Below are 21,525 nucleotides of genomic sequence, written 5' to 3'. Positions count from 1 at the left end.
TGTAGGCAAGCCAGAGGGCCTGTGCGGCCACTTGTCCCCTCTGATTCAAACAGTGCAGAGGGGATCATTGCGATTTTCTTCAGACTGAGTGACACGTCTCAGCAAATGACTGTGGACTCAGTAGACCAGCAAATAAGGCTTGTTACACCACACGGTTCATTTCTGTGTGAAGCAGGCAGAAGTAGGACTGAAGTGGAGCTGATGGAGAAAAGGCTCATAGAAGCGACAGGCCCAGGTAATGCGGGCTGAGTTGTCAGTGAGTCCCAGGCTCTGGGGGCTGCACCTCCTGAAACTGGCAGGGGCTCAGAAGTGAGATGGGATCTGGGGGTATCTTGCCAGCTGATGCCCTTCCAGGGTAGTCATGATTATCGTGGTTACCCTCTGGCTAACTGGGCCTGTGGTTCTGTCTTCTCAGGTCTGATTGATGACTACAAAACCCTCCACGGCAATGCCCCGGCCCCTGGTACCCCAGCAGCTTCTGGGTGGCAGCCACCCACTTACCACAGTGGCAGAGCCTTTAGTGCCCGCTACCCTCGTCCAAGCCGGAGGGGCTACTCTTCCCACCATGGGCCTTCGTGGCGCAAGAAATACTCCCTCGTGAATCGGCCCCCGGGACCCTCAGACCCTCCTGCCGACCATGCTGTGCGGCCGCTGCACGGGGCCCGGGGGGGCCAGGCTCCTGTCCCGCAGCAGCATGTCCTTGAGAGACAGGTCCAGTTCAGTCAGGGTCAGAACGTGGTCATCAAAGTTAAACCGCCATCAAAGTCTGGCTCTGCCAGTGCCTCAGGGGCCCAGCGGGGCTCTTTGGAAGAATATGAGGACAACCCCTGGAGTGACCAAAGGCCCCGGGAAGGTGAAGGTGAGCCCCCTCGGGGACAGCTGCAGCCCTCGAGGCCAACAAGAGCCAGGGGGACCTGCAGTGTGGAAGATCCTCTTCTGGTCTGCCAGAAGGAGCCTGGTAAGCCCAGGATGGTGAAGTCAGTGGGCAGTGTGGGCGACAGCCCCCGGGAGCCCCGCCGGACAGTCAGTGAGAGCGTGATTGCCGTCAAGGCGAGCTTCCCATCCTCCGCTCTGCCCCCACGCACTGGCGTGGCCCTGGGCCGGAAGCTGGGTTCTCATTCCGTGGCCAGCTGTGCTCCACAGCTCCTTGGGGACAGGAGAGTAGATGCTGGCCACACAGATCAGCCAGTTCCGTCTGGCTCAGTGGGGGGCCCCGCCAGACCGGCCTCAGGACCCAGGCAGGCCCGGGAGGCCTCGCCGGTTGTGACCTGTCGAACTAACAAGTTCCGGAAAAACAACTACAAATGGGTGGCTGCCTCCGCGAAGAGTCCCCGGGCTGCTCGGAGGGCCCTCAGTCCCAGAGTGGCTGCAGAGAATGTGTGCAAGGCCTCTGCTGGCATGGCAAACAAGGTGGAGAAGCCGCAGCTCATAGCTGACCCAGAGCCCAAGCCCAGGAAGCCAGCCACGTCCTCCAAGCCAGGGTCTGCCCCCAGCAAGTACAAGTGGAAGGCCTCCAGCCCCTCTGCCTCCTCCTCTTCCTCCTTCCGTTGGCAGTCGGAGGCCGGCAGCAAGGACCATGCCTCCCAGCTCTCCCCAGTCCTGTCTAGGTCCCCGTCGGGGGACAGACCAGCAGTAGGACACAGTGGCTTGAAGCCCCTCTCTGGGGAGACCCCGCTCTCGGCTTACAAAGTGAAGAGCCGCACCAAGATCATCCGGAGACGCGGCAGCACAAGGTGGGCATCCCGGCCGGCTGCAGTAGAGTGTGAGGGGCTGTGAGGAGGGTTTGTTTGGCACCCCTAATGGATCTGCTGAGCTCGGAGCTTTGCCTGCAGTTGCGTTCACATTTCCAGCAAGAAATGAGGCAGGAAGTGCTGCTGTGGTGGTTTGGGCTTGCCTGGGGCCGGGGCCCTGGCCGGCATAGACTTAGGGGACAGGTTTCCCGTCCCTCACACTGCTGGCCAGCCCATCCTTTCTCCTGCCAGTGAGAGACAAGCAGCTCGCTGGGGGCAGCTTCCGTTCCAGTTGCACAGGGTTCACAGAGGGAAGGCTTTGTGCCAGGCCAGGCGCAGGGGGAGTAGCTCCCAGGGACCAGTCCAGGGTCCATGTGTCCCCAGGGGGATGGTGGGACAGAGAGCAGTGTGTCTGCCCCTGGCCTGGACCTGCCGGCCACGGGTCTGTGCTGGGAGGTGGACCAGAGCTCTGGGCCCTGCCAGGGGTGCCTGGTCTTTCCTGCATGCCCCGTGTCTAGGGCTTGGGCTCCAGGAGGCCTGGCCTTTGCTGGCCCTCAGGCTGAGGGCTGCTCCAGCTGGGCTGAGTGGGCAGGGGCCGGGGGCTGCTGGTAGGCGGGAGCCTCCTTAGGCATTCCTGGCTTTGTGGCCTCCCTCGCGGAGTGTTGAGGCTGCAGTTGGCCTTTGGTCCCAGGGCGAGCAGATTGGTGTTAGGTCCCAGCCCCCTTGGCCAGGCAGCCAGGCAGAGTCACTCACTTGCTTGGCGCACATCTCTCCCGGCCTCCACCCTTGCGGACTTGTGATGAGACTCAGAGATGGTGTCATGGCACAGTGCTTGGTCTGGGCTCAGGGACTCCATGAGGTTGGCAGCTAAGGTGGTGGCTGCACCTGCTGGGCAGAGGGCGGAGGTCCTGCCTTCGTCATCAGACACAGTGGCGCCCTGCCGTCTGGTCTAGGTTGCTGGCTCGTGTAGCTCATTCTCTCTGGCCCTCGTCCCCCAGATAGGTGCCGTGTTGAGGCGCATGGGCACCCGGCTCCCGCTCCTGGCTGTTTCTCGGTGGCAACTCTGCTCTAAACCATGCTGGCAGCTCCCTCTGTCCAGGAAGTGTGGAGAGGGAGCGTGGAGAAGCTGCCCCCTTACTGAGGGGCTTGGCAGGCCACTTGGGGCCGGTGGCCGCTCTCCTCAGGGATGTCGGCCCTTCTCTTTGCCCCATGTAGAGGCTCCTTTTTCCTGGGCAGATGGGGAGGGGGTGGACATGCGGGTGGGGACGGAGCACTGAGGCCCCTCTGCTCTCCCTGGGAGCATGGCAGCCTGCCCTGGTTCTGGGGTCATCTGGGATTGTGGATCCAAGCCTGCCGCCTCAGCCTGGCTGTGGAGGGTGGGCAGGGCCGCCATGGGTTGAGGGAGGCAGGGTCCAGAAAGGACCCGCTGAGGCCTGGTCCTGGCCTTCAGGAGCTGCTCCCACGCTCCTCGGGTCCTGGTGAGGAAGGGTGGGTGGGCAGAACCCCCAGGGCTTGTTGAGAGCTGCCTGTATTTTGTCTCCACAGCCTTCCTGGAGACAAGAAAAGCAGCACCTCACCTGCCACCACCGCCAAGAGCCACCTCAGCCTCCGGCGGAGACAGGCCCTCAGGGGGAAGAGCAGCCCTGTCCTGAAGAAGACCCCCAACAAGGGCCTGGTACAGGTCACCACGCACCGACTATGTCGCCTGCCACCGAGCCGGGCCCACCTCCCCACCAAGGAAGGTATGCTGGGAGCAGGGGCGCTGGGCACTGGGGCTGGGCCTGCCTGACGGGATATGCTGGCCTGTTAGGAGCCATGGGCACCTTCCCTGCCTCATGCTGGTAGAGGCCCTGGCTGGGAGGGCACTGCCTGGCAGACAGTGGGTGGTGGTGGGCTGGCAGATAGAGGATAGGGCCCAGATGCTGCGCCCTGCAGTCTGGGTGTGGGATGTGCTGCTGGGCAGGTGCTGTGGCCTCTTCTGTGTGTCCCTTGGTATGGACCCAGCTGTGTCCCTCCTGAGGGAGAAGAGGGCGGCGGCTGCTGAGCCCTTAAGCAGGGGTGAAGCCCTCGCTTGTGCTGCGCTGGGCACCCCCAGGCCTCTGCCTCCTCCAGGGCCCTTCTGTGCTCAGCTGGCTGGGGCTGCAGGTCTACCTGCCCTGCCCTTTCTGAGTGTCACATGGTACTGTGTGAGTTTTTTGAGTGGCCTGAAAGAATTGGTCTGGTCTCCTGCTGTACCACTCTAAGTGTGCCCAGTCACGCCTGGAGAGAACTGGTCTTGAGCCCCTGAGAGCCCCTGTGGTGGCCTGGGAAGGCCCCGGCCTGCAGATTGTGGGGCGTAGCGCCTTTGAGGTTGACCCCCACTGCGGTGATGTTTGCCAGGACACACTGGGGGAGCGGCCTGCAGGCGGGCACGTGGTTGGGGGTATGTGGTGAGGGTCTAGAGCCCTTGGGTGTGGCACCCCCCAGACACCGTGGGGGTCAGCGTGGAGCCACGTTCGTCTTTGTGCACCTGGTCCTGTGCGACTCTGGGGCTCTGCTGGGCGCGTTAGGGCAGTGATTTCCCGAGCTCGTGTCTGTGACATCTGGAGAAGGTGGGGTGTTGGGGATTGAGCAGGCTTGGACCTGGGCACTCCGACTGGGAACCGGTGCTCAGAAATCTAGCCAAGGCTGGGCGCGGTTGCTCATGGCTGTAATCCCAGCTCTTTGGGAGGCCAAGGTGGGAAGATCACTTGAGGCCAGGAGTTCAAGACCAGCCTGGGCAACATGGCAAAACCCCATCTTTACCAAAAATACAAAAATTAGCTGGGCATGGTGGCACATGCCTGTAATCCCAGCTACTCGGGAGGCTGAGGGAGGAGAATTGCTTGAGCCTGGGAGGTTGCAGTGAGCCGAGATCGTTCCATTGCATTCCAGTCTGGGCGACAGAACGAGACTCTGTCTCAAAAAAAAAAGAAACCCAGCCAAGCGTACTGTCATCTAGGGAGGCTTCAGACGGCTCTGGAAGGAGCTGGGCCTGGGCAGACCCAAGAGCCGTGTGGGGCCTGCTGCGGGAGGGCAGGGCGTTGGGTCCCAGGTGGAGGGCTGAATGGGGCGATGCAGCCGGGTGTTGCAGCACAGTGGGGTGGGAGGAAGTGGGGCTGGGGGCGCTGGTCGGCTGTACCCCGTTAGCCGACACCTGCTGCACGCCAGGACATGTGGATTTCATCCTGGTGACAGGGAGCAAGCAGAGACCCATGCGGTCCCTGGTGGCCACAGTGAGGTGGCCGGATGGCGGTTAGGTCGTGGGCTTGTCTGGGAGTGGATGGTAGGGGTGGCTTGGACAGTTGGCGGTATCCCCTGGTCACTTGGGGAAGAGGGGTTGGGGAGGTGTCCAGCTCTGGGAGGCCAGCAGGGTCTGCTGAGCCCTAGGAGGCCAAGGCTTGCAGATGGCGTGGTGGTTGGGGTGAGAGGCTCCCCACTGGGTGCAGGTTCAGCCCTGCTCACCTGGCCTGCTCCCTCTTCAGGCCTCTAGTAGAGTGGGGCATAGGCAGGGGATGGGGGAGGTTGCTTCCTGCTGGTGGGGCCTTGCTCGGCGCCCCCCGGACTCCTGCCAGGAAGAGTGGGTTTGGGAGGCCACCAGCTTCACCGGCTGACCATTTCGGAGTGCACAGCTGAGGGGCTGCTGCGGTCCTGCCTCACTTCATCGTTTTTTTTTTTTTTTTTTAATGTTTTTAGAAATAGGGCCCTGCTTCCCTCCCAGGCCGGAGTACAGTGGTGCAGTCACAGCTCATTGCAGCCTCAACCTCCTGGGCTCAAGTGACCCTGCTGAATAGCTGGGACTACAGGGGCATGTCACTGTGCCTGGCTAATTTTTAATTTTTTTGTAGGGACAGGGTCTTGCTTTGTTGCCTAGGCTGGTCTTGAACTTCTGGGCTCAAGTGATCCTCCTGCCTTAGTCTCTTAAAGTGCTGGGATTACAGGTGTGAGCCACTGTGCCCAGCCAAACTCATAGTTAAAGACCAACGTGAGGCTGGGCGTGGTGGCTCATGCCTGTAATCCCAGCACACTGGGAGGCCGAGGCGGGTGGATCACCTGAGGTCAGGAGTTCAAGACCAGCCTTGGCAACATGGCAAAACCCCGTCTCTACTACAAATACAAAAATTAGCTGGGTGTGGTGGCGAGCGCCTGTAATCCCATCTACTCAGGAGGCTGAGGCAGGAGAATCACTTGAACCCAGGAGGCAGAGGTTAGATCGTGCCATTGTACTCCAGCCTGGGCGACAGAGTGACATTTTGTCTCAAAAAAAAAAAAAAAAAAAAAAAAAAAAAAGACCAGCGTGGCGGCTGCATGGAGTGAGAGGAGAGGGTCCTGTCTGAGGAAGGGGTGGGGAAGGCGTCCCACTCACTTGCCCACCACTGGCCCAACTGGCAAGCGCGGTTGAGTCACTGTGCCTGGCAGCCTGCCGGCTCCTGGGGATACTGCAGTGAAGGTGAAGAGATGATGAGGCTGGAGCCGCCTTCCAGTGGTGGAGACAGGCAGCCACTGGAGTGCTTGTACATCAGCCAGGAAGGTGCTCCTGGGTGGAAAATGCCTTCTGAGGAACAGGCAGGGGGAGAGCACAGGGCCAGCTGCAGAGAGGTGGTTGGCGAGTGGGAGGGCTTCTCTGAGGAGGTGACCTGAGCAGAGAGGAGCGAATAGGGCTCAGCTCTGAGGCCGACGTGGAGGTGGGAACGAGCTTACTGTGTTCTGGAGCACAAGGAGGCTGCGGGGCCAGTTCACCATCTGGGAGTGTGGCTTGGAGGGGATGCAGCCAACGGGGCAGAGGGACCGGGTCCTGGGAAAGGGTCTTGTAGGCCACAGGAGGGAACGGGGGGTTGGTTCTGGTTACGTTGGGAAGCCAGGGAGGGACAGGGGAGGACCCTGGGAGGGGCGTGTCCAGGGCCCCGGGGTGTCTGGCAGGCCTGAGTGGGCAGAGTCGGGAGGGCCTGTGCGTGAGGCCACTGACGCCAGGCCAAGGAGCGGAGTCCGCAGGCTCTCAAGCAGGCAGGGAGCCCGTGGAGATGTGCGCGGAGGTGAGAGGCTGAGCCTGCATCCTGGCCTGGTCACTCAGGCGGCTGACCCCAGAGACAGCCACCGTGAGACTCCAAGCTGGCCGCAGGGGAGGTGGGCGTGGCCAGGGCGTCTGCTGAGGAGATGGGAGGCTGGGGCCCAGGAAGCTGTTGAGTGGCTCCCGCAGGTGCCCTCCTGCAAGGCCCACTGTCTCCATGCCTGCCTGCCTAAGAACTGAGGCCTGCCTGTCCTCTGCCTTGGCCAGTGGGCTTCTGGGCAGGGCCAGCTTTGTTTCGTTGAACGCTGCAGCGCTCTGGTGAGCCAGTGAGCCCTTCCCAGGCCCTCCTTCAGCCCTCCTGGGTGGCCAAGGCCTCCATCGGCCGGGGTGTTCGTTCCTGGATGCTGGGGTCGTGTGGGCTGTGGATGGGGCAGCCAGGTGGGACTGCTCCTTCATTTGGCTGTTTGGAGTTTTCTTTCCCCATTTTCTGCCCAGCAAAAGCTTAGTTCTAGCTCCACCTCTCCTCTTCAAGGAGACGGCAGTGTCCCAGTGTCCAGCTGGGGACGACTGCCCTGTGGACTTATGCACCAGGGACAGGGGCTTCTGAAAGCTGCCAGGCAGCCCTGCTGCCGCCTCCCTTCCCCGCCGCACTTCAGCCTTGCCGTGCGGCCCAGTGGCCAGCAGAGGGCATGCTTGCCCCTCCTATCGCCTCCGTCCACCCTTTTTTGGTAATTGATCGCCTAATTTCCTTTTTATGTGAAAGAAAGCAGATACCAAGTAATTTGCAGCAATAACCTGCTAATGCTGGGCCAGTATCGAAACTCCCCTGTTCATTTCAAGTGGCAGATAAAACGCTAATACATAATTATCCTTGCAAATTGGATTATTTTAAATAACCAAAAGGCTACGGCCAGGAGAAAGCGATCCCATCTCCCCTGAGTTACTATTGCAGCGTAATTGCCGCGTTCAATCAATTTCCCTGGCATTAGAAATTCCATCACAATCAACATTAAGCTTTATTCATTGTGATGGCTAAGAGCCGGGCCATTTCTCCTCTTTTTCTTAACTGGCAAAATTAATCAGGGAAAAGATTTTAAACATTTACCCGTGCGAAAGAGGTCAGGCCTGCCACTATATTGCTCAGCAGATAAGGGCGCTAATAAAAAGAAAATTGAATTACTAATCATCACCAAGAACAGAGTATATAAAACCTGGCCATTGCCAGTTCAGGAAGAGGGAGAATCAATTTTCTTGGGACAAGGTGCGTTCATTTTTTATTTTGGCGCATATTATCAGCAATTTAATTTGAGAGGCATAAACAGGAGGAAACAGTTAGGGAATAATGAGCCTGGAGGTGTAAAGTGCCGCAGGATATATGCTGTACACAATTTATTTGGCACAACAGATAATCGCTTTAATTGAATTCAAAAGTGCATTGTTCAGCAGCACTGTGGCCGCTCACGCCTGGGGACTGAGACTGTTTGGAAGGTTTCAGCCTGACTGAAGAGGTGCCTCTCCTCCCCTCCCTGCCTCTCCCGGCCCTCCGAAGTCCTCTGGGCCTGGAGTCAGACCTCGGCTGGGGGCGGGGCAGGGGATTCCTGGGGGTCTCTCCCTCTGCTGTCAGTGTGCCCCTTGCCTTCCGTTTCTTCCTTCCCTTTTCTCCTGGGGATGGGTCTGTTGGCAGCTGGGGGATGAGGATGTGAGACACTGGCCGGGCGCCGAGGCTCATGCCTGGAATCCCAACACTTTGGGAGGCTGAGGCGGGTGATTACTTGAACCCAGGAGCTCAAGACCAGCCTGGGCAACGTGGCAAAACCCCATCTCTACAAAAAACGCGAGAATTAGCCGGGCGTGGTGGCACACGCCTGTAGTGCCAGCTACTCGGGAGGCTGAGGTGAGAGGATTGCTGAGGTCTGGGAGGTTGAGGCTCTAGTGAGCCATGATCGCACCACTGCACTGCAGCCTGGGTGACAGAATGAGACCCTGTCTCAAAAAAAAAAAAAAAAAAAAAAAAGGAGATAGAAGACAGCCCCAGAAGGGTGGCCTGGGCGAGTAACGTTTGCTGGAGGCTGCAGTAGAGACCTGCCTGGGTTGATCTGTCTCTGGTGGACCGATGCTAGAAGGGGCATTTGGGCGGAAGAGATGAAAACCTTTTCGGAGTCTGAAAAATGGTGTCCTGTTTGCCACTCACATAACTGTGGCAATTCGTGTTCTCGAGTACAGTGTTTACACTACACACGGCTGAGCACTGTGGCCAGGCTCTCACTGTGGTGCGGGGGAAGTGGGGCCAGCTTCGTGGTACATCCTCCTGGGGCCCGTCGCTGTGCTCGGCCACCCTGAGATGACAGGCATGACTCCCTAAGCCTGGCCGGCCTGTGCAGAGGGATGCTGTCCAGGCTGTACACTCCAGGCCAGGCCAGGAGTGAGGGCCAGCTCTCCCACCCACCACCATGTGCCCAGGCTGGGGAGCTTCTTGGTGGCAGGAGGTGATGGGACTCCTACCAGCCACATGGAAACGTCTGCTATTTTACGCCAGGGAAAAGTCGTGGTAGGTGGGTAGGCAGTGGTGTCGTCATCTGCTGGAGTGGGAGGGCCCTCTCTGCTTCACCCACCCAGGATGGTGGATGCATGCCGGTGTCCTGCCCCCTTCCCCCATGGCCTGGAATGAGCCCAGGGCCCTGCCTGGGAAGCAGCCGCCTTCCCAGACTTGTCGCCAGTGTGCTGGTGGAGGGTGCGGGCCTGGCAGGTCCTGGGCACACCTGTGGTGGACAGAAAGGGCCTGGCTTGCGTGGTGGTCTCGTGTGGACAACCAGGCTGGGTCGAGGCCTGCCGGCTGCCCAGGCTTTGAAAGGAGCCAGGCCGGGCATCTGCCTCTGGCCCAGAGCTTGCTGTACACACGGAGGGCGATTCCTACCCGTCCCTCAGTCTGCCGTGCCCGCCCCTGGGTGTGGAGGAACTGCTGTCAGCATTCGCAGATGAGAAGTGGAGTCTCCACTCACCCCAGCTCACTGGCAGAAAGGGCAGGCGTGGGTCTTGGACCCACCTCTGGCTGGTGTCACTAGGTGCCAGGGCTGTCCTGCCTGGGTGACTCTTTTGGGGCCTGGATGCCCATTCCCTGAGTCCGAGTTTCTCTGAGGAAGTGCTTAGGGAGAGCCTGTGTGAGCTGTTGGCCCTCGGCCCCTCCCTGCCACCAGGTGGTTGTGGCTTCCCCCAGCCCCAGAGCAGGACCCAGGTGGGACCTGAGAGGCTGGGGTCCCTCAGGCACACGGCGCTCTCTGGATACTGGGTCTCACCCTCTAGCCCTGGTGAAGCCAAAGGCAGCCTCCCCAGAGCCCTGGCCGCCCGCCCAGTCCTGTGTGGGGTCTCCCCCCGACTGTGGTGCGACATTTCCTCGAACGCTGCCTCCTGACTGCTCGGTCTCAGAAGGGCCTGCCTTGACGGCTGTTCATGTGACCTCTCTGAGTCCTCCGAGGTACCTGGGGCCCTCCTGTGTCCTTGGGTCCTCCCTGTGCACATGATCCTTTCTGTGTTGCCTCCCGGTGCCTTGGAGAGGGGGTGGTTTGCCACGCAGCCCTGGCATCAGAGGCCTGGGTGGATTCTGCACCCAGCCCGTGCTGTGGCTTTGCACTGTTTGGCCACAGATGCTTATGGGGGTGTCACTGAGCAGGCACCAGCTTGGGAGTGTGATGGCCCCCTACCCCTCTGCCCCTCTGTCCCCAGCGGCTTCTCCCGGTGACCAGCGCAGCCTGTGGATTCCAGTGCATGGGAAAAACCCAACCGCTTTCTCTCGACTGGCCCTGCCCCACCTCGAAGGCCCGGCTTGCTCCAACCAGGCCCAACCTCTGGCCAGGCCCGTCCCCCACCCTTAGGTGTGCACAGTTTGCTCCCCTCATTCGGGAGTCTGTGAGGTGGGCCGTGGTCCATTCTGCCAGGCCAGCTCCTCTAAGATCGCGTGCCAGCCGCCCCGCCACCATGGGCATTCCTTCCTCCTGCCTCGTGTTTTGTATTGCAGGAATTGCCGGCTTATTGTCCGTCCTGCCTGTTAAGAAGATGCTGTGGGGAGCACCCTGGCTGCCCTGCGTGCACGTGAGCCTCAGGCTGCGGCAGCTCCTGGTGTGGGTGAGGCGCCCCCCCTCCCAGAGGACTGGACCTGGGCAGAAGGGAGGGCCTCGCTCCCTCAGGAGGCCCCATGGGCAGGCCATGGGCAGGAAGGCGGGGCAGTCACCATGCTTAGCGGGCAACCGAGGGGTGAGGGCCTGGCAGAGGGCTGCCCACCAGGAGGAAAAGCCACACAGGGCTCCCTGCCCCGACGCTGTCCTGCCCCTTTGAGACGTGCAGGCCGGTGAAGGTCAGCAGCAGCACTCGGAGGCTCAGTGAGCAAGTGGGCCGAGTGCCACCAGCCTCGATCCCCGGCCTCCCGCAGAGGGGCTGGTTTCTGTGCCATCCTCGCCGTAACCTCCTGTGCCAGGCTGCTGGGAGGCCTTTCTGAGCCTGGCGATCTCCCTGGGAGGCTGGCCGTGGATGGAATGTGAGGCATGGGTGGAGCCCTGACCTGCTGCACAGAGCCTGAGGACGGAAGCTTGACCGTGGAGGGTGTCTGTCGCTGCCTGGCCGAGGCGTGGCCGCTGGCCCCACAGCGCCTCGGCAGTGCCGCCTGGCTTCTGTTGTGAGTTGGCTGGGTCTGGGTCCCAGCCTTGTGGGGAGCTGGAGCGCTGTGGTCGGAAACAAGATGGCTCCCCTGCCCTGCGCAGAGACGAGTGGCGGCCCCCGAGGAGGCAGGAGCACCCAGGGCCCGAGGTGCACCGCAGGGTGGGTGCCAGGGTGGGCTTGCTGTGTCTTGGCAGTGGGGGAGGGTGCCAGGGCCAGAGGGGCCGGAGACACTCCCCTGGCCCCAGCGAGAGTGAGGAGCAGGCACCCTGTCCCATGCTGCTAGGTACTGGGGAGCAGCCCCGTGTCCGGTGCTGGAGGCCTGGACCTTTGCTGGATGCAGGAGGCAGGGTTATGAGCCCCCAGGCGTGGTGTGGGCGTGGCCTGGTGGGAGACTTTGGCCCCGTCTGCCCGTTCTCCTTGCTGGTGCTCGGTGCCCTATCTGTGAATGGGGTCAGGAGTGTTTGCTGTGGGGCTGAGCGGTGCCTTTGGGTGCTTTGGCCCGGTGTGATGTTCCTGCTGGGCTGTGCTGCCGGCCAGCATTGCCCACCTGGGAGGCTCTGCCTGGCGCCTCTGGGGTATGTGATCCACCATTGCTTGCTGTGTGCAGCTGGGCTATTCAATTTTACTGTGGTGAACCCCGTGAAAAGGCATGAGAGCAGTTAGATCTGGAGTCCTGCTTTCATAAGAGAAAAAGAAAATGCTGAATTAGGCTTCAGGAAAGGCAGCCACAGCGATCTTTGAATCTTGCATAAATTATCAGGCATGCCGGCGGCCTCCAGTTTTGCGTGGGTTGTGGCTGTGCTAATTAATTACTCCACAGAACTGGCGTGGGATCGCGTGTGTGCCGTGGTGGTGCTGCACTGCGCTGCGGGTGCCAAGCTGAAGACCTGGGCTGCCCTGGCAGGGTGGCGTTCTCAGGAGAGCCAGAACTCATACCGCCGTAGGACCCTGGGTCCCCAGACTGGGGACAGCTTGGGCTGCTCCTTTTGTTGAATGGATTGAGGTAGTCCTCTTGTCCCTCTCTTCCCAGCCCAGGGCTGGCACATCCCCCCAATCACGTGTCTTGGCAGACTTTGAATCAAGTGCAGGACACCTGTCTGAGAGCCTGGGTAGGTCCCTCACCCTGGTGGCCTCTCTCAGGAGTCCACCAGGCAGTGGGTGTTGGGGTGCAGGACACAGGCTCTGTCACCACCTGCTAACCCCCACCAGGCAGCCAGGGGCACGTTGCCAAGTGCTCGGGTGGCGGGTGGGCACGGCACAGGGCCGTCCCGATGGCCACCCCTGCTGGCCTGGTCCTCCTCCCACTCTGCCCGCCTGTCCTCTTCCTGTGCCGGCCTCTCAGGGGTCTATCTTCAGGCATGGCCAGCAGGGCTTGTGCTGCTTGCCTCCTGCTTGCCTCCTGGCGGTGTCTTTTCACCAGCTCTCGGTTCTCCCACCAAAGTAATGGGGGCATGGCTCTGCCAGCCTCAGCTGGCCTCCTGTTGAGGGACTGGGGAGTGGGTGTGGCTCTGGGCACTGAGGCCGCTTTCCAGCTGGGGACGAATGTGGCCTGCGCCTTCTGGGATTTGGCCCCTTCTCTGCATGGGGTCAGGATGTTGCTGGGCCCCTGTTTAGGCCCCTGCTGGGGCTGTAGCCTTCTGTGCCCCATCTGCTGCCCGTAAGTGGCCCCTGCCAGCCTCCTCTGTCTCTCCACCTTGACCCTTTCCTGAGGGCACCTGCTGTGGTCCCACAGGTGGGTCGTGGCAAAGCTGGGTGTGGTCAGAGTCCATGTGGACTTGGGCATCGTCTGGGAACCCCGTGATCCTCACTGGTTGTTTCCCCTTACACCAAGTCCAATCGCGTGCTGGGCGGGGTCCTGATGGGAAGGAAGTCCTGGTTCCCTGAGGGGTCTCCTGCTCGGCACCAGCAGCAGGACTGGGAGAGGAAGCAGCCCCAGCCCAGTGTCTCCTGCCCGCAGGCACCTGGTCTTCCTGCCACTCATTCTCCAGAACTGGCCCTGCCCTTGCTCACTGGGCATCCGCTGAGCTCTGGGGCTATGTTGGGACTGTGACTGGTGGGCCAGCCCGGCGAGGCCCTGATGTCATGGGTGTGACTCTTGGTGGGAGGTGCTGGGCTCTTGCCTGATGGCAGACAGAGAATGTCCAGACAGGGTCTCTCCAGGGCCTCTCCCACTGGACCCCCACTGAAGTCAGTGCCCTCTGTGGCCCCATTGGGGCAGCAGCCTGCATCCTAGCGTGGGTTTTGGTGTGGCCCTGGGTGGACTTGAACTATGGTGGCTGTGGGGGTTCTCCAGGCCCCCTGCATCGTCAGCACCAGTGCCAGCACCCTGGGCTCTGGGCCAGCCGCAGGCCGATGCCGCTGAAGCGGGGCCAGTGCCAGGCCCAGGAGGACGGCAGGCTTGGGGTTGTGTGGCAGGCGTGGCATCCAGCTGGGTGGGGAGGCCTCCTGGGAGAGTGGTGCAGAGGCACTGCCCGCCTCCATGGCCTGGCCCATTCCCTGTCCTCCTGTCCCATCCTGTCCCTTGGTACAGAACTGCTGCAGTGAATGGCCAGCTCTGGTCACTGTGTGGGTGCTGAGTGGTGGCATCCCAGCTGGTCAAACTGTGCTTCCTGTAGAGAGGTGCATGGGAAAGCATAGCAGGAAGACCAGGGCTGTCTGTGGCACCCTTGATTGGAGCCCCCTCTTTCCAGGGCTGAGTCCGGTGACCGCAGCCTCTGGTCCGTGTCCTCATGGGAGCAGGGCGACATGCAAGGAGCCCCCTCAGGATGGGCCCCAGGGACGCTCCTCTCCCAGCTCCCAGCTGAGACCTCTCCCTTCCGTGCTGTGGGGTCCCTTGGGTGGCTCTGCCTGGGAAGGGACACAGAGTCTCTGGGCCCAGCTGTTCTGGAAAGGGCTGGGCCATGTGTCCCTCTTCAGGGCTTCTAGATGGCCACAGGAATCCTGAAGAGGAGACCGCGCCCACGCCTGTGCCTGCACCACCTGCCACCCCTCAGGGCCCTCCTTTCTGGTCCCCTCGCCTGTGGCTCTCCAAGGCTGTGCTGACCCTGCCGTCAGGAGCTTTCACTCAGCAGGAGGCTGGTACCGTCACCAGCTTCTGGGGGAGCCTCAGGGCAGGCCGAGCGCTGCTGGGAGATGTCACCCAGGCCAGGATAAGCCAAGCAAGTGCCGTGGCTGTGTCTGGGCTTGGCTGGAGATGGCGAGGTGCGACTCTGCCTGGCCTGGGCCTTGGGGCTCACGGAGAGAGTAGATGGCATTTCAAGGGAAGTGTGTGGCTATAGATATGATGACCGTAAGTTTAGCAGCTTGCAGACATTAAGTGTCAAGTTAGCTGTTGGTGTGCTCGAGTGTCCATTACAGAGCCCTGGTCTCGGAGATCAGCCCTGGGGCCCCAAGCTCCCTTCTGGTGCCTTTGATCCAGGGGCTGGTACATGTGCCAGCTTCTGCCACTGGTTGGTCTGCACAGCGTGGACACGAGCATGGGCTTGGGGCAGAGCGTGGCTGGCAGGTGCCCTGCTGTAGGGTCTTGTGGGCAGAAGCATCAGCTGCCCTCCCTATTCCTCTTGTTCCCCCGGGGAGCTGAAGGCCAGGGCCGCACGGCCACCAGTGCAGCGCAGCGCAGCTCACTCCCCTTTGCCTCGAAGTTGCTGCCCAGTGCAGGTGTCAGGTGTGTGCCTGAAGCTCACAGGGGCCAGTCTCCTCCCCAAGGGCCAGGGGCCAGCTGCTGTTGGCCGCTTCCTTGACCCACCTCTGCGACTTGCCTGCTGCTAGCGTGATGGGCTGGGGGCCCGGCTCTGAGGCTGCGGCCTCTTGGCCCAGCTGGGGTTTCTTTGAGGCCGACCAGCTGGCGGTGAGCTCTTGGCCCCTCGGCCGGGTGTGTCTGACCAGCGCAGTCAGGCATGAAGTACTGAGGCTGTCCTGCGCTTGCAGTGGCTTGGCTCCTAGCAGAGCATGGCACATGTCAGGGCCCTGGGAACCTTAGCCCAGACTCCCAGGGAGCTCTCCCCTAGGGCCTGGTGTCATAGACTGTTTGGCTTCAGTAACTGTGGACTCTGGGACTGTGTCCCCACCTGCTGGAGTTGTGGGGAGGACTGAGGGAGTGGGGCTCAGAGCCCACCATGGTCTGCTCTGTGCCGGCCATGTTGCTCCAGGGCCCATCCTGAAACAGGCTGTGGGCACTGCAGGGGCACTGTGCCCAGTGTCTCTCCCAGGCACACTTGCCCCTCCTGCCCATTAGGGGCTGGGGAGGCTGCCCGGGAGAGACGGGGCCACCAGGGAACACAGACTTCTGTTCCAGGCTTGCGCCCTCCCCCGCTGGCTAGCTGTGTCTGGGAGACTCCTGGCATCCAGGCTGCCCCGGGGGCTTGGCTGGCCTTGGGTGCTCAGACATGGCCCTGTGGGGCCTGTAGTGAGGCCCCGTCCTTCACCCGCCCCCAGCCCATGCCAGCTCGCTCTCCGTCATCCTGCGGCCCCGCTCTGACTCAGTTGGCCCTGGAGCGTTGTGCTGCGTCTCAGTGTGCTCTGGCTCTAGCGGGTCAGCGGTGGAAGGCAGCAGCTCTTCTCCTGCTGATTGCCCTCTGCGTTATCTCGGGGTGATTCAGGGGTGGGGAGCCTGCGGAGAATGCACTCCTGGTGGCGTGAAGCCTGGCGGTGGCCACTTCCCTAGAATGCAGCAGAGGGTCTGCCTGCCCAAGCTGGGTGAGGACAGGGGTCCTCAAACGGATGTCCTGGAACCCTGAGCTGTGGTCTCCTACTGCCTCTGGGAGCTCACCAAGCTGGTGCTTGAGGGATGGTGGCAGTTGTCCTGAGGTGGCTTCCGTCTGTAGGGCCACGTGGAGCTTGCAGCGGGGAGTGTCTTCCAAGATGGCTGCAAACACCACCCTCCCTGAGATCACCTTCCAGACAGGGCACCGGGAAAACATGAACTGCAGGGGCGTGGCGGCAGCATTCTGAAGCTGCCTGCTCTTGTGGGACCCCCATCTGGCTCTGAGCCGCTGGTGCTGCAGGTGAGCTTGGTTTCATCGTGTGTCTGTCTTTGCTATAGCCCCTGGGGACGTGGAGCAAACCTGGAGGGTTGTGTGCAGTGGGAGGTGTGGGGGCCAGGTGGTCCAGCCAGGGTCTGCCCACCAGAGTGCTGGTTGACGAGGGAATAGTGGCCAGCACTGCTGAAAGCAGGAGGAGGTAAAGCACCTCTTCCAGGGAGAAGAGGCCCAGTCTGGGGCGCCTCTGGGCAGGGCGTGTGGCAGATTGCCCCGTCACTAGCCCCTGACCCTGAGGGGCCCTGGACTATCAGGATGAGGGGGCTCAGGTTCTGTGTATGTGAAGGGCTAGGCTGGATGGCTCCAAGTCACCCAGGACAGGACTCTTGCTGAAATCAAAGGGCCATATATATATATTTTTTTGAGACAGGGTCTTGCTCTGTCACCAAGGCTGGAGTGCAGGGGCGCCATCTCACTGCAATCTCTGCCTCCCAGGCTCAAGTGATCCTCCCAGCTTAGCCTCCCAAGTATCTGGGACTACAGGTGTGCGCCACCACACCTGGCTAATTTTTGTATTTCTTTTTTTTGTAGAGACAGGGTCTCGCCATGTTGCCCAAGCTGGTCTTCAATTCCTGGGCTCAGGCGATCTGCTTAACTTGGCCTTCTAAAGTGCTGGGATTCCAGGCGTGAGCCACTGCACCCAGCCCAATATATCTGTGTGTGTGTGTGTGTGTGTGTGTGTGTGTGTGTGTGTGTTTTAAGACAGAGAGTCTTGCTCTCTTCCCTAGGCTGGAGTGTGCAGTGGCACAGTCTTGGCTCACTGCAACCTCCACCTCCTGGGTTCAAGAGATTCTCCCACCTCAGCCTCCCCAGTAGCTGGGATTACAGGCTCACGCCATCACGTCCGGCTAATTTTTATGTTTTTGGTAGAGATGGGGTTTCACCATGTTGGCCAAGCTCGTCTCGAACTCCTGACCTCAGGTAATTCTCTGGCCTTGGCCTCGCAAAGTGCTGGGATTACAGGCGTGAGCCACTGCGCCTGGCTTCCAATACATTTTTAATGAGGCAAAGGAAATAGGCCTGTAGTGAGGTCAGGGAGTCTTCTGTGCTGTGCGGTGCTGTGGCTCACAGGGTTGTGTGTGGCCCATGTAAAGGCCTGTAAGGAGCAGCATGACGTTTGCAGTGAGCCAGGCTCTGGTGAGGCCACGGGTCATCAGTTCTGTTTCGGGGTGAACTTGGATCCCGAGGGAAGGCTGACAGAGGACCAGGCGTCAGGGGGCTCAGCACTGGGCCACACGCTTACAGGGTGACCAGCAGCAGAGGGACCCCAGAGACACACCTGGGTGGACACACCCCTTCTAGTCTGACCCTTCCATAGAGGGCACTTTGTGGGGATCCCCTGAGCCCCCAGCAGGGAGAACTCCCATGGCAGCCGTGCCCACTGATGCTGGCTCTCCTTTCAATATGGGAGCCGCCTCTGTGGCCAGAGGCTGGGGCTGCATGGGTGGGATGGGGGGGTGGAGAACAGAAAAACCCTCCCTCCTGTTCCAGCACCCCTGAAAGATGCATGTGTGCTCAATTTACGTTCTTCCTGGGGACCCCTTCTGGGGGCCCCAGACTCTGAGAGCCCCAGGCAGGTGCACTGGTGGGGTCGGGGCTGAGTCCTGGCCTCACGGCTGTGGGGTGGTGAGAATGAAGTAAGGCGGTGCGGGGAGGCTGCTTGGATAGGGCTGGCCTCCCAGGAAGTCCTCCGTGCCTGTCCCACCTCCTGCCTGCCCCGGCGGGTGCCTCTGGAGGGTTGCAGGCGTGGCTTGTTTCTGGGCCCTTTGAAAACACAAGTAGCAGATGCCCCATGTGCAGGAGGCCCGGAGCTGCTCCAGCCTGGGCTTCCTGCCCTCACCCAGTCCTCCCGGCCTGCTGGTAGCTCCCCAGAGGCAGACATAGTGCTGGGGGCAGGGGCTGCCCAGTGGGGCACCAGGACTTGAGGAGCCCTCAAGACCTGGGAGGGGGTACCAGTGGGTGGAGTGTGGGGTCAGTCCCTTCAGACTTTCGAGGCTCCACCCACATATCACCACTTTCACAGCCTGGCTCTTGGTGTGCTCAGTAGCCCTGTGACCTCGGGCCAGTGCCACCACCCGTGCCTCTGCCCTGTGTCTCCAGCCTCCTTGCCTCGTCTCATTGGCAAGGCCTCTTGGGAGGAGCCAGGCTGCCCCTGGGGTGGCCGTGGTTTTCTTGTTGAGAACCCTCTGGGCTGGGCAGGGGCTGTGGCGGGGCCGGGCCTGCCCCTCCCAGGGTCTGTTTCACTGCCCCAGGCCAGCTGTTTGCAGCTGAGAGCCCTGTGGGCCGGGCGGGCCGTCTACCTGTGTGGCTGTGAGTGTGTGCGGGAAACTTGCTGCTATGAAGCCTGATCCCCTCTCTGGGTATACGGGCCAGAAACCCAGCCATGGAGGGTGCTGCTGGGCAGAGCACCAGCCAACGAGGCAGGGAGGGGGCAGCTCCTGGCCTAGCTCCTGGGCAGGGGTGGGCCCTGGTGGGCACCGTGAGCTGCCTGTCATTGGGAAATCAGATGTTCTGTCCCATGGGGCAGAAGGACGCTGTGAGATTCAGCCCCACAGCCCTGTTAGCGGGGCAGTGCCGACCAGCTGGGATCTGGGGTGTCTTGAGGTGGACGCTCACAAAACGTGGAAAGGCCTAGAACCTTGTGGCAAATGGAAACGGCTCAGCCTGGGCTCTGCCTGAGGATTGGAGGATGCAAAGCTCGGCTCCAGCCAGAAGCTTACAAGGCTGGGTGATCTCGGGGTGTCTGGGTGGGCCCGGCTGAAACCAGCACCCTGCGGTACATCTCTGACCTGCACCCCGGTGCTTCCCAGCCGGTTCCCACTGCGTGGGCCTGGGAGGACGAAGCAGCACCAGGGCTGTGTGGGGGCGCAGGGTGGGCAGCTGGCCATCGGCTCCACCACCCCCAGGCTTTCCTGGTGGCCTCCAGCTGCCCCCTCACTGCATGCAGGGCTGGAGTGGCCCCGGAAGGGTGCTCTTACCTCCTCCCAAGTCGGGGTCCAGCAGGGGAGCCTGCCCCCAACCTGCCCTCTCCCGGGAGATGTCAGTCCCCTGCTGAAGAGCTCTCAGCCTCTTCTTTGTTCTGTTGAGGGGGAGACCCCACCTGCCTCTTTCTCATGGTGGCCCCTAGGCAGCATTTTCGTGATGCTGGCCATGCATCCAGGGCTGGGGCTGCCCTGCAGAGCTCTGGGCACCCCCACTGCTCCTGCCTTCTGCCAGGGCCCCTCCTTGAGCCCCGAAGAAGCCCACCCAGTTCCATTGTGCCTTCGTGTGGGAAGGAGGTGGGTGGGGCGAGCAGTGCTGTTCCAGTCCTGCCAGGCCTGGGGGGCGGCCCTAGGCAGGCTGGGGGGTGGTTTGCATCTGTTGGGATGGCATGGGCCTGGCGCAGCTCCCCTGTGGGACCGTCGGGCTCAGAGGTGCTGGGCCGTGGCTTCCCACAGGGCAGGGCACCTCTGGGACTGTGGGGGTGTCCTGCGTCCCCTGCAGTGCAGCCTTTGGGCCCATGATGAGTCCTGTGCATGGATGGAGTGGTGGCCTTGGCTGCCCTGGGGTCTGGTCAGGCTATTGTCCCCAGGTGGCCTGACCGTGGGGCCTGCGGCTGTGAAAGGTGAGGCGGGCCGCTTGCCCTGTGCTACTGTGTGGGCCGCTGTGGCCCATGGGCACACACACAGCACGGCACGCTCGCCTGTCCTTCCCACGGGTGCCAGTGTGAGCACACGTGAACACTGGTCAGATCCTGCCTGCTGCTTGGGGCTTGCCTCCGGGCAGCCTGAGCCTCCGTTTCTGCAGCTGTGATGTGGGGTGCTCAGGCCTGGGGTAACGAGGAATGCGAGGCTTAGTCATTTTTAACCTTTGCGCTTTCAAGACACATGAGCTCATCTTACCGAAAGATGAGCTCCCAACCCCAGGTCCCTCCCATTGCACTATGGTCTGGGGCCCTGAAGGCCAGGGCTGGCACTGGCCCCGGTGGTTCTCACCCACCCTTCCCTGTGTTGGCCCCGAAGGCTGGAGCCCCAGGGCATTGGCCAGGAGTCTAGTTAGGGGGAATGGAGCTGGTAGGGGGCCTGTCTGCAGCCTGCCTCCCCAACTCCTACCCTAACCCGAATGCTGGGCCACTGCCTGCCTGGCCCTGTGCCCCACTGCCCCCGGTCAGCCGTCAGCACACTCGCTGCTACCCCTCCCCTCCCCTCCTTCAGAGGCCGGTGAGTCACCTTCCTGGGGAGGCCGGCGTAGTGCTCGCTGCACCCTGGCCTGGCCTTAGCCCCCATAGGGTCCCTCGCTCACTGTGCACTGGGGAGGCATCACCGGGAGGCAGGCATTGCTGCTGGGGCTACACCCCATGCTTGGGGATGGAGGATCCAGAGGAGAGGGGATGGGCCTCCCTCAAAGGCAATGGGCTGCCTGCCGGGCTGGTGCCACCCCGGTCAAGGCCAGGGGAGCCTCTGTCCCTTGCCCCTGTGGCCCCCGTTGGGTGGGCTGAGGACAGGGATTCCCTTGCTGCCTTCTCAGGGTCCCCAGTTGCACGTTTGTATGTGCCAGAGGGAGCACAAGCGGTCGAGCCAGTGTCCCTGAGACTGCGATTGTGGCTCCCACGCGCCATCTCCAGCCTTGGTGGGCCTGGCCCTGGTGCTGTGGCTGCCAAGACCAGCCCTGGAGGAGGCCCTCAGGGCACACCTGATGCCTGGCACCCACGACCTCCCCTCTGCGGCCTGCCCACTGTCCCGCAGTCACAGGAAAGGCCAGGAGTGGCCCAGAGGAGAGCGGCATGTGGCCGGGGAGTCCTGGCAGCCTGCGGTTTCTGTCTGAGCGGGACACGTCGTTTCTCTCAGGGGCTGCTGCTTTCTGTGGAGGGTGTTGCCAGGACTCTCTCCAAAGAGTCTTTCTTGGGCTATGCTCAGAGGAAGCAGAAGAGGATTCCTGAGAGAAGGCCGTGCCACATGGCGGAGCTGGGTCTCCGTGCCGCCCGGCAGCCAGTTGGCCCCAGATCTGTCCCACTGACCTTGGGATCCAGCCCCGCCCAGCCATGTGAAGGTCAGGGGCGGGCTGGGAGGGAAGGGCCTCGGGCTCCCTGGGTTAGGCTGAGGCC

At 61.7% G+C, this 21,525-nt stretch overlaps 1 protein-coding gene across 1 annotated transcript in view; it reads left to right on the top strand.

Annotated features, from left to right (window-relative positions):
* The window catches only part of ZC3H3 (zinc finger CCCH-type containing 3), a 118,245-nt gene that overhangs the window by 14,287 nt on the left and 82,433 nt on the right, over nucleotides 1-21,525 (top strand). The window contains exons 3-4 of the mRNA XM_003819449.5: nucleotides 416-1,733; nucleotides 3,276-3,472. Of these exons, the coding sequence (XP_003819497.4) occupies nucleotides 416-1,733; nucleotides 3,276-3,472 (1,515 nt within the window). The remainder of the gene's footprint in view (nucleotides 1-415; nucleotides 1,734-3,275; nucleotides 3,473-21,525) is intronic.

The sequence above is a fragment of the Pan paniscus genome, chromosome 7, assembly GCF_029289425.2.
Source record: "Pan paniscus chromosome 7, NHGRI_mPanPan1-v2.0_pri, whole genome shotgun sequence".
Taxonomy (NCBI): domain Eukaryota; kingdom Metazoa; phylum Chordata; class Mammalia; order Primates; family Hominidae; genus Pan; species Pan paniscus.
This window is presented reverse-complemented; position numbering and strand designations above follow the sequence as displayed.